General features: G+C 39.4%; 1 protein-coding gene across 1 annotated transcript in view; it reads right to left on the bottom strand.

Annotated features, from left to right (window-relative positions):
* Nucleotides 1–2,917: 2,917 nt before the first annotated feature.
* The window catches only part of LOC117551337 (coiled-coil domain-containing protein 85A-like), a 72,604-nt gene continuing 58,932 nt past the window's right edge, over nucleotides 2,918–16,589 (bottom strand). Inside the window, exons 3-4 of the mRNA XM_034224190.1 lie at nucleotides 6,521–6,578; nucleotides 2,918–5,560 (exon numbers count right to left, since the gene is read on the bottom strand). Coding sequence (XP_034080081.1) covers nucleotides 5,545–5,560; nucleotides 6,521–6,578 — 74 coding nt within the window. The 3' untranslated portion in view covers nucleotides 2,918–5,544. The remainder of the gene's footprint in view (nucleotides 5,561–6,520; nucleotides 6,579–16,589) is intronic.

The following is a 16,589-nucleotide window of genomic DNA, read 5'->3' as shown; positions in this document are numbered from 1 at the left end:
GTGTGTGTGTGTGTGTGTGTGTGTGTGTGTGTGTGCGCTGCGCTGCGTGGGTGGCATGTATTCAAATTAGTTTGATCCTTTGCCATCCCAGATAATAAATAATAGGGGACCATTTCCTCTGGCAGCCAGCCAGCCGTCTGTTCACTGCACAGAGCACACGCACATTCAGAAGAAATACACATACACTGCTGCTATAATTGAATACAAATAAATAAAGAATGCCTGATTTACCTACCATAAAAACACAGAACAGACATAGCAAGTACTGTTATTGATCGGGCAGCAGTATATGCATCATAAACAAAGTGTGTTGCCACAGGGCACATTGATCTTAAACTAGCATGGAGTAAATTAGTTTGGTTCTTAATTGACCACCTTTGAATATTAGATCAGTCAATTCCCTGCTTGTGAATGTTTGGAGCTTCTACGTGTCTTACAAAAAGGGTTTGCTAACAAGTGACTCAAAGAGACTACTCAAAGTCATCACTCTGAACATTAGCCGCCTTTAGCTTAGCGGTGGTGACATGAAGTCAATACTGATTGGATGTACACTTCAAATATCCTAATAGTTAGTATGTGGAGAATATACGGCTGAACAGAACATGTAAGAATCAAAAATGTGTGTTTGCCACATATTCTATTTTCTGCAACGTTCCAAAATGCAATGGAATAATCCCATCAAGGTAGCACTTGCAATGCTAACTTCCGTGGATTTTTGGGTTCTTTAAAAACGCCTGTGAAAATGAGCATTTATATTCAAGCAGATGGGTTTAAATTGGAGTTAGTTGAAAGGCCGATGCATCTCATTCAGATGCTTAAGGGTGCGTTGCGTGTCTGTATCAAAAGCATAAGTATGTTATGGTTGCGCGTCACCTCCGCTAATCTAAAGACGCACTCATTTTGTGTGATGAGTAGTGTATTTGTTATTTGTTAGCAACCGCAGTTTAGAAGATAGGAGCTTGTAACATTCACAGGTGGGGTATTTTGACATATTTTGTGTTGCAGAAAAAACCGGGAACATCTCTTCAGCTTGTATTAACCAAAGACTATGGTTGGACGCCACATTTCATGCTTTAAAATAATGCTAACTTAGAGATGAGGATCTGGAAATTGCAAAATGCTAACTTATTACCGGGTTTTAGGATTCGTTCCTGTACGACTCTTTAGAGACACAACATTGCCTAGTCTTCATGCTAAGCTAGGCTAATGAGCTACTATGTTAAGCTCAAAATGGTATGCACAGGCTAATGAAATAGATGATGTGTCTCACCTCAGTCTTTCTGAGTAGCCTACGTTACAAACAATAGCAAATACATAACATGAACACGAGTCAGTTTTACATAAAGACACTTTATTAGCTTATACATACATCTCTGGTTATAATAATTAGTTATATAATACAAGAAGTCAAAAATAATAACTGTAGTTATATATTTATAAAACTAAGCAGATATACTCTTGACTTTTAGAAACATAAAGGTCTTTGATAATATATTATATATTTAATACTTGTTTCATCTCTCACCAAATCTAGAAAAAAGGAAAGGGTGAAGAGGTTATACAATATGGATTCAGGATGAATGTATATGTGTTTCAGTCTGTATGTGTGTTGTGAGCCACTGTGTCTGCACCTAGTCAAATGTAAAATGTTCCACACTTCCACAAATCAAGTTTAATGAAGACAACAGACCTTGATCATTTCATCTGGTACTGACAAAACTGAAAATACTTTTCTCTAGATAAAGTAAACATTCTGGAATAAATCAGCTCATATTTTCTGGCGAGGAAAGACATCAGCTAATTCTAATCCTGCTAATGCTAAACTTCCTGTCAAGAGATGTGGAGGATCACCAATGGATGATTTAACGTATGTTTTTCTGTTTTGCTAACCACTACGTTTTTTTTGTTGGATCCTGTACTGAAAAGCTCCACTAACCCATCCCCAGTAAATCTGTTTTTTAAAGATGTTATAGACTCAAAAGATGCTTCTAAAGGCCCTGTCACACTGTCCTGAAATTGACACCCGATGGACACACGAATATGGAATTGTGAATTTCGCACGAAGATGGCTCCGAACCACACACGAAGGCAACATTTACATTACATTTAAGACATACAACTGCAATGAAAGTACCAAAAACAATTATGTTACAGTACTATGATACTGTACTGATATCTTCAGACTTTGTTCTTTACTTTATCCGTCGTTATATGTAGAAAATATTACGTTTTCTCTGTAATGTTGTTTCCATAACAACAACAACTTCCTGTCAACTGTCCTTCAAAATAATATATTATATCCTTTTTAGTTTCACAGAACACAAATTGTGTTATTTACATAATATATTTACATGATTTTGTTGTGCAATAAAACAACCAGATGGACACAGGATAAAGGAAATGTTCAAATTCGGCTGTGATCGTAGCAACATCGGGCCATTCGTGAGGGCATCTTAAGCCATCGTATGAATACCGGTGGAGTTTCTCAGGCTCCGGCAGCAACTTCGTGAGCGGTGGCAAAATCTTTGGCATGCCAAAAAATTGCCGAAGGACCTTGCGAAGGTTCATTTTCGTGTTGAATTTGTGTGTCAATTGTGCCCTTCGTAAGGCCATCGTGAGGGCATCTTGTTATCATCGGTGCCATCGGGCATTCGCCCCGATCAGAGTGAGGGTGAATGCACCGATGATAACACGAAGATGACACGATTTGACAAGATGCCCTCACGAGTGCCTTACGAAGTTGCCGCTCACGAAGTTGCTGCCGGAGCCTGAGAAACTCCACCGGCGGTCATACGATGGCTTAAGATGCCCTCACGAATGGCCTGATGTTGCTACGATCACAGCCGAATTTGAACATTTCCTTTATCGTGTGTCCATCGGGTGTCAATTTCGGGACAGTGTGATAGGGCCTTAAAGCTTAGAAACTTCAAGAAAAACTATTTCTTGAAAATTAGACCCAAATAGTTATCTTTGTATTAGTAAACTGTTGCTTATTTCACTGACAATAATGGCAACTGTTTTCAGCAAACTATTTTAATAGAAAACTGCTATGACATGTACTGGTTAAATAAGACTTAGGAAGGTCTTCAAAAACAAGAATGTATTATATCTGATTCGTAATGCTTCTGCAAGATTGAATGCAGTAATGCCGTACAAAAACAGATCTGTAATTTAATTAATAAGTAAAAATAAGTGCAATTTATACCCATTTGTGGTAAAAAAGAATAGATATTTTTCTCAAATCAATCAGGAAATGATTAGTTTACCTAGATATGTTATCAGCAATGGACTGTACATTTATTCTTCATAGATAACGAAACCGAAACATAGTGTTGTTGTATATATGTCTTCTGGCTTCTACACTATCTCCTTAACATGCTCTGACAAAATATTGCAAAAGGCATGTTGTCTGTATTTGAATACCTGGAAGTGTGGAAAGTGACAAGCACACACGCAGCACTGTATACTGCATATGACTGAACACTGACACAAGGTTTAGGATACTCTAACACTGTCAGTATAGGAACAGACCTTGACACAAAAGCATGAAGAATGAAAGCAGATATATAGTAAAACATTTCTCCTTCCATAAACAGCATTACAATTCCTCCACACATCCCTTCAGTATATGTCTTCTCTCTGGAACCCCTAAAGTTACAGCACCCTGGGTAAATGCCTTATAAATACACAGGAAGAGAACTTCACATAGAAGCTAAGGATACTTCAAAATATGGCAACAAAATATATTTACTTCAAATGGAGGTCAATTCCGCTAATGCTGGTTACTGTATTGTACATTGTGTTATGTTTGCGAATTATGCTGTAAGCCTGAAATCTTTCAAGTAAATCATTTGTGTTTATTGCAATCTCTCTTTAAGTTTTGTATGTTTAGCCATCATTTCTAATAACACTCTTCTCACCAATATTAGGGCTGCAATTAACTTCATTATTGTTTATTCTGCCTAAAATGACTAACACTTACCAATACACAACTTGGTAGATGCTAAGTTGACGTTTTTAAATGAATTGCTGAGATCTGGGAATGCAGGGACATGGGCCAGGCTAACAAGTGTGATGGGAAAATAAACTCAATTGCTCAGTAAAACTTTAAAGAAACCTCTAATTCCACCCCAGTTTGTCTTATTCATGCTGTATTTTTAACACAGGCCAGTCATTAGCAGCTCTAACCATTGCATATGTCAGGTACAGCACCTTGATCTTTTATGGAGGTTGTGCTAGTTTGCACAAATTCACTAAATCTGCAACTGGACATGTTGTGTTATTTGCTAACCTTGATCTGCTTACAAAGCAGTACCAATTATGTCCAAATCTTGTCAAGCACACTCAACAAAGCTTTGCTAATGATGGAAAAAAGAAAAACTGTATTATAAAAATGTTTGAATATTAAAGCCTTTCACTGGTGAAACATAAGCAGCAGTGAGAGTTATACAGCTCCGATGACAGGGATCAGATATCTGTAACTAGCGAGTTATATCGTAAATCAAAATAGGGCTGCCACAACAATCTTTAATGTTCTCAGTAAATAGTTTTGCCTGTAAATTGTCAAAATATGTCAAAAATCCTGACCATAATGTCACACAACCATAATGTGCTAAATGACCGGCAGTTTGACACTCAGTAAAAAAATATATTATTGGTTCAGAAATTATTTAAATTGTTGGCAGTCAATTCTCTGTCAATACATGAATACCTTGTTGCACAGAAAAGGAACATAGGAACTCCACACTACCAGAGATTTAAACGCTGAAAATGTACTTTGGCTTAAAACAATAACTGGATTGTGTGACCATAGTTTTCCTGTGCAGTGAGGGATTACTATGGACATGTGTGCACTTACTTTCATTGTAACCTCAAATCTATATGAACACAGTTTCTTGCAATGTTGGAGCAATACTTCCGTTTCGCAGATCTCAGCAATTACTTAGCAATTACAAAGCTACTGTGTATGAGGCTTGGCCAGAAATGTAATAAAACAGATTTATCATTTTAACCCTATTTAAAATTACCTATTTGTGCTTTATTTCCAGGACCATAATGAATTCATTAAATACCATCATCACATGTTGCATCTAAACTACAAATATTACAGATGTAGTAATTGTGGGGCTGTAACTTCCACTTTACTCAGTGTCGTTCTTTAATCCAGGCGATCTCTGTCTTTCCAAAGAGGTAGGAATAGTTTGTTGGCAACACAAAGACTCTCAGCTGTCATATTTATTTTTCTCTCTTCATTGTGACGAGTCTCTGTCTGTACGAATAATAACATTCAGTCTTTTTTCTGGTGGTCCACGGGATATGCATAGCAACAGCAGCAGCAGCAGCAGCAGTAGGGCAAAGAGAGTGTCTCCAGTTTTTTGTTCACCTTGTTTTTATCATCTGCTCACTACTTGTTTTTCATTATAATTTCTCCATATATGCCTCAATCCATTTGTCCTTCTTTCCTTCCATCCCGCTAACAACCCTCCTTCTGGTCCTCGGGGTGTGTGTTTTTGCAGCAGCATCTGATCAAGAGGCATGTCATGGTCAGGAAGCATCAAAGCTGAAAGACAAGAAGGAAACCAAGCAATTACTGCATGTGTGTGTGTTTTCTGTGTGTGAGTGGAGCCTGTGGTCAGCAGAATGCAGAGATCTGTCCTTTCCAGGTAAAGATGGAGGATGATTTATTCAGCCATTAGGAACTGCTTCATCATTAAATATTAACCCAGCGCCATCACTCACCCTGAGGCCAAACCATTAAGGCATGGGTCACACCAGGGTGACCTCTCTCTCTCGCTCACACACACACACACACACACACACACACACACACACACACACACACACACACACACACACACACACACACACACACACACACACACACACACACACACACACACACACACACACACACACACACACACACACACACACACACACACACACACAGTAAAGATGTTTTTCAAATGTCAACTTTGATCAGTCGTTGTTTTTTTCTGAAGATTTGATATTATAAAGCAATACTCATTGAATTTTAAATTAAGTTTTCGGGGCTTTGAGGGCGATATTGTCATTTCCAAAGTCAGTATTGCTTTTTGTATTAGATCAAAAAATCATGTTTTTCTCTTTCCTCCCTAGTGCTCCCAGAAGCATTTGCAAGATTTAACTTAGCCCAAAAGAACGACCAATCAGAGAAGGGAGTTTTTAATACAGTGTCAATCAATGTTTGTGATAAAGGTCAACACTGATCAAATATGAATCATAGTCTGCTTCATTTATTATGTATCGCTTAAAAATGTTTAAAGTAGAAATATTTTGATCGTTTATCTGCAAAAATAGGGATATTTCACCCTGCTTTCAACCTGAAAACAGTCTAGACAAAACCAATCACATGCCAACAGCCTGACAAAGCATTTCACAGCTAAACAGTAAACCAAAAACATTTTTTAAAATAATTTTATGCTGGAAATAGTCAATGCAGTAACTATGGGTTCACAGAGCTAAGATGTATGTGACTCACCTGTCCCAAAGATTTACGCTCCGACAGGAATTGGTGCAGCAACCAGCCGATATCAGAGCTGCAAAGGAAATCACAAGAAATATTTAGTAATCACATCAATTCCAGCACTCATGGTCAAACATATGATTTGTGTGTGACTAAGGCCCTAGCCACATGGAAACGAAAACGAACCGAATTCGATATCAAAAAAGTATTCCGTCCACACGCAATAGGCACCAGAAACGTGTCCTTCCACACGAGACCGCTCGACCCGCTGGAGACGCTGTAGTACATATGCCGGGCCTGTAAGTGGCGCTGTACTTCCGCCACAAAATACACCAAAAGCAGCGAAGAAGACTTCCCGAGCATGCATGGTTGCCCTTCTGTTTATTCTCCGCGCTGGATTTAGCAGCAGAGGTAGGGAGAGGCAGGGCTCTGGCTCTGGCTCTTTCTCTTTTTCTCCCTCCCCGAGGCAAGCGTGTGCTCCTGCTGTATATCTCTCCGTTAGTCCACCAGCAGATGAAAAACACCCACCTCTCCGCCTCTTCCAAGGGACGAGGGAACCGTGCGGTAGAGTTTTCGGACAAAATTAGAAAAGTGCCGGTCAAAGGTCTTCTTTGTTATTTATTGAGCTTTAAAACAAATGAATAACGACTCTATATAGCAGGGGTGGGGAACCTTTTTCCTCTCAAAGGCCATTTCAATTTTTTCAACATCCTCCGAGGGCCGTATACAAATTATTGACCTCTGCTTAAAAAACTAAAATCACAGCCCATGAATTTCGCCTTTCTTTCATGCTGTGCAAAGAAAAAGCAACCTCTTAATCCAGATATCTCACCATGACTCGCGCATGCATGCATGCACGTGCACGGTTGTGGCATGACCACCAAAACAGAAAGATATGGACACAAGATGTGTGCAAATGTATTTAGTTTCCTATCCATGTGAACATGATTTAAGTGGGGGGGGGACCTAACCTCCTCTAGGGGGGTCCGGGGGGCATGCTCCCCCGGGAAGATTTTGTTTTTAAATGTTGAAGTTAAAAGCATCAATCTGGTGCACTTTGAGAGCAACATGAGGAGATCTATGGATACATCTCTCAACATCCATATGAAACAGAACTGGAAGCAGATTTATTTTTCTTTATGGATATTTTACAAATCACTCTTTCAAACTGTATTCTTGTTTATTAATAACAACTTTTTATTTACTGTCATATAGTATTTTATACCTGTTTACTTTATTCTCTACCATAATGATCATATAAAGATGTGCCTTTACCTCACTGGTTGGAGAAAAAGCTTCTTATATTCGTTAGCATAGCTAGCTAACCAGATGCTAATAACAACAAAGTTATTGACTGTATGATCAGTATGACAGATGAACAGATCGCCACTGGGCTTACAACTAAAGACACAGCGACGCAAAAACTGCGGCATGTGTATAGCTCTTTATGGGTACTGCAATTTTTGAAAGTGCCGGAGCGACGTTCTGGTGCTCTCCGTCAGAACTGCACCCCTGTCAGACGAGTATGGGCATAGATATGTGTGTAAATATGTGATTTGTAAATGTAAAACACCATCTACAAATGCATTTAAAAGATTTGCAAACTCACAAATAAATGTGCAAGTGTAAAACGGATCTGCAAATACGCTAAATATTTTCACAAATAAAAAAAAGATCTGTGAATATCTCTTTAACATTTACAACTTTCGATCAGGCATTTGTGAATCCATTTTGTATTTGTGGACCAAAAATGCGCTTGCAGATCTCAAATCTCTGCTCGTGGATCTCACATTTCTGCTTGTGGATCGTCTTTTTACACACACAGAATTTTGAGACATATTTTCCGCCGCTCTTTTCTAAAATCTACTCGTGTCACTCGGTTATTTTCGGAAACCACGTGATGGTCTGCTGATGACGACATTTCCGCATGATTTCAAAGTAAGAGCATGATGGTTTGTTTAATGCTGTTTTTTTATTATAATGAACAGCGGAACGTTAGATGCATTCTTTATCATCATCATCATCATCATCATCATCATCATCATCATCATCATCATCATCATCATCATCATCATCATCATCATCATCATGTTATAGTGATACAGTTAGTTTATTGGTTCAATACAGCATATATCGAGCACTTTCGTTGATGTTGAAGTACAGGCTATACGCCACTTTCGGATCCCGGGGGGAGCAGCTGGCAGCGAAGCAGCCCAGATAAAACTCTTTCTTCATTGTTTGTTGTGTATTCAGTCAAGCGGGTCAAAGTTACAATGTAAAATTGTAAGTACAATGTAAAGCCCTGTGCTCTGCAGGTGCCGGTAAAGAGCAATACAATGACAAAACCTCTCCAAACAAAACCACTAGTTGGTCGGTAGGCAGGCAGGTATAGGTAGGTAGGCAGACAGACAGACAGACAGATAGACAGACAGATAGATAGACAGGTAGATAGACGGATAGATAGATAGACGGACAGATAGATAGATGGATATCATACTGTATATAGATAGATACTTCATTCATCCCAAATTGTGAAATGTGTGGAAACAAGTATAAACACAATAACATTAAATACAAATGAAAGCAATAGACAGGAATATATGCATATATAGTAGAAAGGACACGATGAATATTATAACATTTAATGTAGCCTTACTATGAAGGCTGACCTAAATACGGTGCTTTTCTACAGATTACTTTATTACTGCACTGGTAAAGTAAAATTAGGCCGATTAATAAGATGTGAAGTGCTTTGTAACTTTGACCCGCTTGACTGAATACACAACAAACAATGAAGAAAGAGTTGTATCCTGGGCTGCTTCGCTGCCAGCTGCTCCCCCGGGACCCGAAAGTGGCATATAGCCTGTATTTCAACATCAACTAAAGTGCTCGATATATGCTATATGGATCCAATAAACTAACACAAACTAACTGTATCACTATAACGATGATGATGATGATGATGATGATGATGATGATGATGATGATAAAGAATGCATCTAACGTTCCGCTGTTCATTATAATAAAAAAACAGAGCATTAAACAAACCATCATGCTCTTACTTTGAAATCATGCGGAAATGTCGTCATCAGCAGGCCATCACGTGGTTTCCGAAAATAACCGAGTGACATGAGTAGATTTTAGCCGAGACCGGCGGAAAATATGTCTCAAAATTCCGTGTGTGTAAAAAGACGATCCACAAGCAGAAATGTGAGATCCACGAGCAGAGATTTGAGATCCGCATGCGCATTTTTGGTCGACAAATACAAAATGGATTCACAAATGCCTGATCGAAAGTTGTAAATGTTGAAGAGATATTCACACATCTTTTTTTTATTTGTGAAAAAAAATAGCGTATTTTGCAGATCCGTTTTACATTTGCAAATGTATTTGTGAGTTTGCAAATCTTTTAAATGCATTTGTGGATGGTGTTTTACATTTCCAAATCACATATTTACACACAAATTATTTGTATGTTCACGCAAATAATTATGAGACATATCTATGCCCATAGGCGAGACATATACCACGTGATGACACTTTATGCTCGTGTTGTGTTCAAGGACCATGAACTTGGCCAGGAAAAACAGGCACTCACTTGTTTAATTATTTTGCGGTCTAGATTTCTTTAATTTTTTTATTTTTTGCGTGTGTTTATAAATTACCTCGAGGGTAAAGATTAAAGTTAATTTGTTTGTTCTAAACTGTATTAAAGTAAACATGTATTATTTTAAACTGTATTGAAGTGAACATGTATTATTTGGGACTGTTTTAAAGTAATCCTATATATATAACCTTCTCACTTACACTCACTGACCCAGATACCAGCACACCAGTGGCGAGCCGTCAGGGCCCTCTAGGCCCTCTGTGAGGGCCTAAGATATTCTACAAAATAATATTTAAAAACATTAAAAAAAATAATATTTTTTTGTTGTTATATTTTTAGTTATATTTTTCATTAGTTTTACCAAAATAACTTGATTTAATTGTATTTAAAATAACATTTCCAAAGAAATAAATCCTTCGAATCTGCCTATTCAGTTTCTGTTGGAATGTGAAGGGTTAAATGAAAGAAGCTCGTCTCTACGAGTTACTGTGAAGAGACGAGCTGTTGGACGTCCAGGTGGTCCAGCTATGAATTCACAGAGGGCCCAGCTATAGTAACTGAACGAGAGAGTAATGTCAAATGACAGTACAATTGACCAATCATATCTTCCCTCTAAATGGGTGGGTGTTATTATCGCGGACTTTATGACAAGTTCCGCCCGCTGTGAAACTTTTCTTGTTTCCATAACAACAACAACCTCCTGTCAACAGGAGTTATTTTGTTAACTCGCCTTCAAAATAAAAGCATGCCAAATTACACTTAAGACATACAACTGAAACGAAAGTAACAAACACAATGCAATATCCTTTTCAATTTCAAAGAACACAAATAGGGTTATTTACAGGTGTTGTTTTGTGTGGTAGAGGGTCGCTTTCATTGATGCGTTTTGCACCCCGGGCCGTTGTTTTGATATTCCGCTGAAGTATACGCTGTGACGTAATAACTCGAGGGAAGGGGTGGGGGTCAGAGGGCCTAGGTATAAAAGTCACGGCTCGCCACTGCAGCACACACACATATTCTTTTCAAGGTTCTGTCTGGGGCCAATATAATCTCAAGCACCAATATATCTGTGTACAATGTTTGATTGTCTGGGAAAGAATAGTTTGTGTGAAATATTCCTTGGGAAAGTAAAGGAGTGAATTCAGGTGCAAGATAAAGATTGACTCTGTCCTTGTTTACTTCCGAAGCTGTCGCGCTATGTTCAGAAGTAAAATACTTTTTCCCAGAACTCTGATTCGCTGTATTGGACCCGACCAGAAGTGAATCCAACCAGTAAGAACACCTAGGGGAGTGAGCAACCACACAACCCCTCCCCACGGACTCTCTGATTCGCTTAGGAGTAAAATGGGACTGAAGAGCCGACACAACTCTGCCCCAAATATGTCTATATATACTGTTGTTTATTCATGCAAAATGCCCCCTGTTTCTGACTGGCTGGTCCCGATATCTGTATCGCACAGCAGTAGAACTGGGAGTCCAGAGTACTCTGTAACTTGTATTGGTGTTTTTTACCATTAAAATCAGATTATTGTTATGACTTTTATTCCGGTGTTTTGAACTCCTTCTGACCAGGCTCATCTAACGGACGGCGCGGAGCGGAGGTGGGCTTTAAGCCACCACCACTGTGTTTGCTCCTACAAGGGCCGGAGGTTCCCCACCCCTGCTATATAATGATATAAGAATAATACAAGGAGCCTCTCTTTTCCTCCCCGCCTCCAGACAGCCCGTCAGTATTTTCGTTATCAGGAAATGATCGTATAGGGCGTAATCACGGAGCCGTTTGGCCCCCCAGAGCGTTGCGTCCACAGATCTACCCACCTTGGGACACGTTATCGTGTTAGCATTCTTTCTTTTTATTTATGCATATTTTACTAATCACTCCCCTTTTAAACCATTTTTTGTTTTTTTTACTGTCCTATAGTACACATTGGAATGATTTCTTACTTTATTTTTTACAACTAGGCTATATTAAATAGATAAATGTGTGCTCTCTCTAGCCCTCTCTCTCTCTCTCTCTCTCTCTCTGTCTCGCTCGCTCACAGAGACTGTGTGCTCCTCCGTGGCAATGACTGCTTGCGTTAAAAAATTATAATAAACATATTTGTAAAGTGGGGGGACACAAACGGGATTTCGTAAAGTGTCAAGGTTAAACTCCTTGTGAAGTGGTGAGGTGCCGCTCCACATTGCTTTTCTTCCCGACTGCAACGTTGGTCCCGCAAATCAAGCAAGAAAGTGATTGGTCGATATTCATTGTGGGGGGAGGAGGGGTTTTAGATAGATATAGAGTTGTAGTAAGTAGATAGAGTTTGCTATGATTGAGGTTTCGTTAATAGAGTAGATTCCTTTAATTACATTTGCTTTTTTTGTGTGTGTATTTTTTACATTTTGGATTTGCTTGGCGAGCTACTTATTGAGGGCTTGCGAGCTACCGGTAGCTCGCGATTGACGTGTTGGAGACCCCTGGTCTATAAGATAGAGAACTGTAGCGGATAAGACCCGTTTCGTCACCGTGTTGCTAGGGCATTAGAGATATTTTAGCTTGTTTGCTGCTATTAATGCAAACCTACACTCACAATGTTAGGTATATCTCCTCACTCTGAAAAACACAGACACTTCTTTTCCTGTCTATCCGCTTTGATTCCCGTCATGGATGGGCAGCCACTGGCAGCATTTCCTGTTACACATCATCCTCTGCTGTCCTTCCTTTGGTGACAGTCACCATAGATATGTCAGTCTGTCTGAATCTGTTTGGGCTGCACAACCGTCTTTTTTAAATTCGTATGCATTTATGTAAGAGAGGAGCTTCAAAGTCAGACCTTGATAGTCTACTCTATGCAATGATGGTGGAAATGAACTGTCAGATAAATGGATGCCTACTATGATGAAAATAACAAATAGATCATGTTCTTTTCTCCAGTTGTGACACTGCTAGCTGAAGTATGTGGCAGTAAGAATAATTCCATCCATTCCAATTATTGTAACTGTCTACCACTTACTTATTAGTGGAAGAATAAGCTGAGTTTCAAATTGATAGTATATTCTGCTCTGTGTCATTTCCAGCAGCTTCTTGTCGTAGCAACAGAGGGAGTGATACAAAAAGGCCACTTTGGTTTGAGAAGACACAAGGAAAATGTCTCATTATCTGGCCAACAGTTTTACAATTTACACAAACATCTTTCTCACTGTCAATACGCTGAAGATAAATCAGATTCATACAGATTTGAAGAGATTGTGATGTTAATGTATCTAGGGAACTGTATTTCTTTCAATAATACACTCACAACAGCTTTTAAAATCCTGAATTGCAAACAGTGCTGATTATTTCTGCAATATACACAGATGGGTGATCTGTGCAATCTGTTTTAAATATGGTGCACATATGTATGTTAAAGTAATATAAGACTGTTTTTGATGCCAAATTAGAAGAGGTTGACATTGGTAAATAAAGTACATGATAATGTCTACTTAGATACAATTTTGAATATATCATCATGGATTATTCTTAATAAAATACAAACAAGATTAAGTTGTTATTTCCAATTATTACAAAGTTACCTCTTGATATTCTTAGCTGCAGCAATGTTATAAGAGTGTAAATACATTGACAGTGTTAGGAAATTAAAGAATATGTGTGCAAATAAAAAGCATTTTCAAATTGTCATATATATTTGTTGTTATACATTATGGCTCTGCTTGGTAGAAGCTGTTTTGAAACCAAAGTACACATCGAAAGTTTGGAAAAAAAGCAATTACATTTAACAAAATATTTATTAAGGTTAATCCCTTGTTTTATTTTATAAAATATTTTGTCAATGTCAGGAGCCGTTAAAAACGATGGTCAGTGCTCATTCTGTTTACAGGTTTTGTCAGTATTTGGTACTATGATGATCGTCTCTGTTTAAAAGAAGGTGGCTCTCTTTTCTAGAAGGTGGCTATCTTTTGACTTGAATAAATCGCCATGGTAACTCATGCTGCACACCTAATCTGGTCTGGAACAGGTTTAATGTTTCTGATTGAAATCGGCTCTAAAAGCTTCTTTGGTATTAAACGTTTTTGAAGATAGCATCAAGATTCTTGCCTATTCCTAGAGAAACATTAGGAGGTTCTATTAAGAGTGAGAAAGTTATTATTAAATAGACAAATGGCTTTTCCTAATTATTTTATTATTGTCCATGAATGATGTTTGAGGGGATACGCTATTCATGCTAAGTTGTTGAGTCCTAGTATTGCCATAGCATGGAGCCATGCAATTACAAAATTACTCGCAGCTTTTTTCTGCCAAACAAACTCTGCATTTAAATGGTGATGCAGAAAATCTAAGAATATTGTCTTACATTATTCATAAGATTGTTCTTGCTGTCACTGAACTGAATATATACTGTATATTGTGATCCCTGGCCATTTGCTAACGCTAGCTCTTCTTTAAAATACCAGGTAGCATACATTAAAAGATCACTATTTTATTCATCAGTATGACTTTTACTTGCATATGAAATGCAAATGTGACCCGCTCTATCGAAATCAGTCGGAAGTCGCAACGGCTCATTTAAAAATAAACGTGGATTTACGTAAAAAACTATTTTTTCGGGGTTCGGGTGTTTTGTTTGATTTTAAACAAACAAAGTCTTGGCTTTCAGAATATGAAACTTTTATTTCCAAAATCCAAAAAATGGATTTCCGGAAGCTCAACTCCATCTCAGAGTTCGACGCCTATCCCATGCCAATAATTGCTGACTTGCTGGAGCGGGTTGGAGCTGCCAAGTACATCACCACCCTGGATCTGTGTAAAGGGTACTGGCAAGTGCCGCTGGAGAAGTCAAGCAGACCATACACAGCCTTCAGAACACCAACAGGGCTGTTCCAGTTTACGGTGATGCCTTTTGGACTTCATGGAGCACCAGCTACTTTCCAGAGGCTGATGGACAGAGTCCTCCAGGGTTGTGAGAACTGCAGCTCTGCTTACCTCGATGATGTGGTGATCTTCAGCAACTCGTGGGAGGAGCATGTCCAACACCTTTCAGAGATACTGGGTAGGATCCACAAAGCTGGGTTGACAGTCAACACTTCCAAGTGTGAGTGGGCACGACGGGAGACACGGTACCTAGGCTACCAACTGGGACGAGGAGAGGTACGGCCACAAGTGGATAAGGTTGAAGCTATCCGAAGCTGCCCTCAACCTCGCATCAAAAAGGAGGTCCGGTCTTTCCTTGGATTGGCTGGATGGTACAGGAGATGTGTGCCTCAGTTTGCCACCATCGCAGTGCCACTCACAGCACTGACCAACAAGGATCAGAGGAACCCAGTAACCTGGTCAGAAGACTGTGAAACAGCCTTCCGCACCTTAAAAGACTACCTGTGTTCTTCCCCTGTCCTTAAAAGTCCAGACTTCACCAAAAGGTTTCTGGTACAGGTGGACGCCTCTGCAGTAGGCCTTGGAGCAGTCTTGGTCCAAGTGGACCTTGGAGAAGAACGACCAATCCTGTACCTGAGTCGTAAGATGCTACCCCGTGAGACCAGATATTCCACTGTAGAGAAGGAGGGTCTAGCCATTAAGTGGGCCCTAGAGAGTCTGCAGTACTATCTGCTTGGGCGTGAGTTTGACCTGGAAACCGACCACCGGGCCCTCACCTGGATCAACTCCATGAAAGATCACAACAGCCGTCTTACCCGTTGGTACCTCTCACTCCAACCGTTCAAATTCATTATCCGTCACCGATCTGGCAAATCGAATATAGTGGCTGATTACCTTTCCAGGTTGCCGCACATCGCCAACCTCGGGGAGGGGGAGGATAATGTGACGGAGCGGATCACAAAGTGACTGACTCCGCCACTGACAGCCGCAGCGGCGACACACACACAAACACACAAAACATTTCCTGCTCTCTTCCGTTCGTCAATAAATAAGGTTAAATCATTACTAAAACGTCCACCTTTTCCCCTTCCTTTCTGTAGCGTGACCACAAGTGTATGCTTGTGAGTCTACAATTATTTAAACATACATTTAACTATATTACACCATACTTACGTGGGGAGCGGCGGGCGGAGTTTCGCCGCCGTCTCCCCAGCAAAGGGAAGTGGAAAAGACGGAGGCGCATCACTTCCGTGATTTAAATAGGATGCAATTTATTATTTATTTTGCGTTTATTAATTATGGGGAATGACTGTGTTAAGAGGTAGTTAACCTGTGTATGTTTGGGTCGGATAGTTTCCTCATGTTCGAGGAAATTACATTTATGTTGACAATGTGGTTTGGAGATAATTGTGTAACCGGTTGACGGTAAGCCTGTGGGGAGGGGCTATGGGTACAAAAGGGACGGTGTTGGCCCTGGAAGAGTCATTCGGCAGGGTGTTGCAGTGAAGGCAACAGCTAGGATGTGGTTAGAGGGACAGACAACCTAATTTGGTAAACTCTGATTTTGTTTATTTATGTTATACTGTTTACCTTTTTGTCCAACAGTATATATTTTTTGTAGCTGA

The sequence above is a fragment of the Gymnodraco acuticeps genome, unplaced genomic scaffold (genome assembly GCF_902827175.1).
Source record: "Gymnodraco acuticeps unplaced genomic scaffold, fGymAcu1.1, whole genome shotgun sequence".
NCBI lineage: Eukaryota > Metazoa > Chordata > Actinopteri > Perciformes > Bathydraconidae > Gymnodraco > Gymnodraco acuticeps.
Note: the sequence above shows the minus strand (reverse complement) of the source record. Positions and strands in the feature narration are given on the sequence as shown.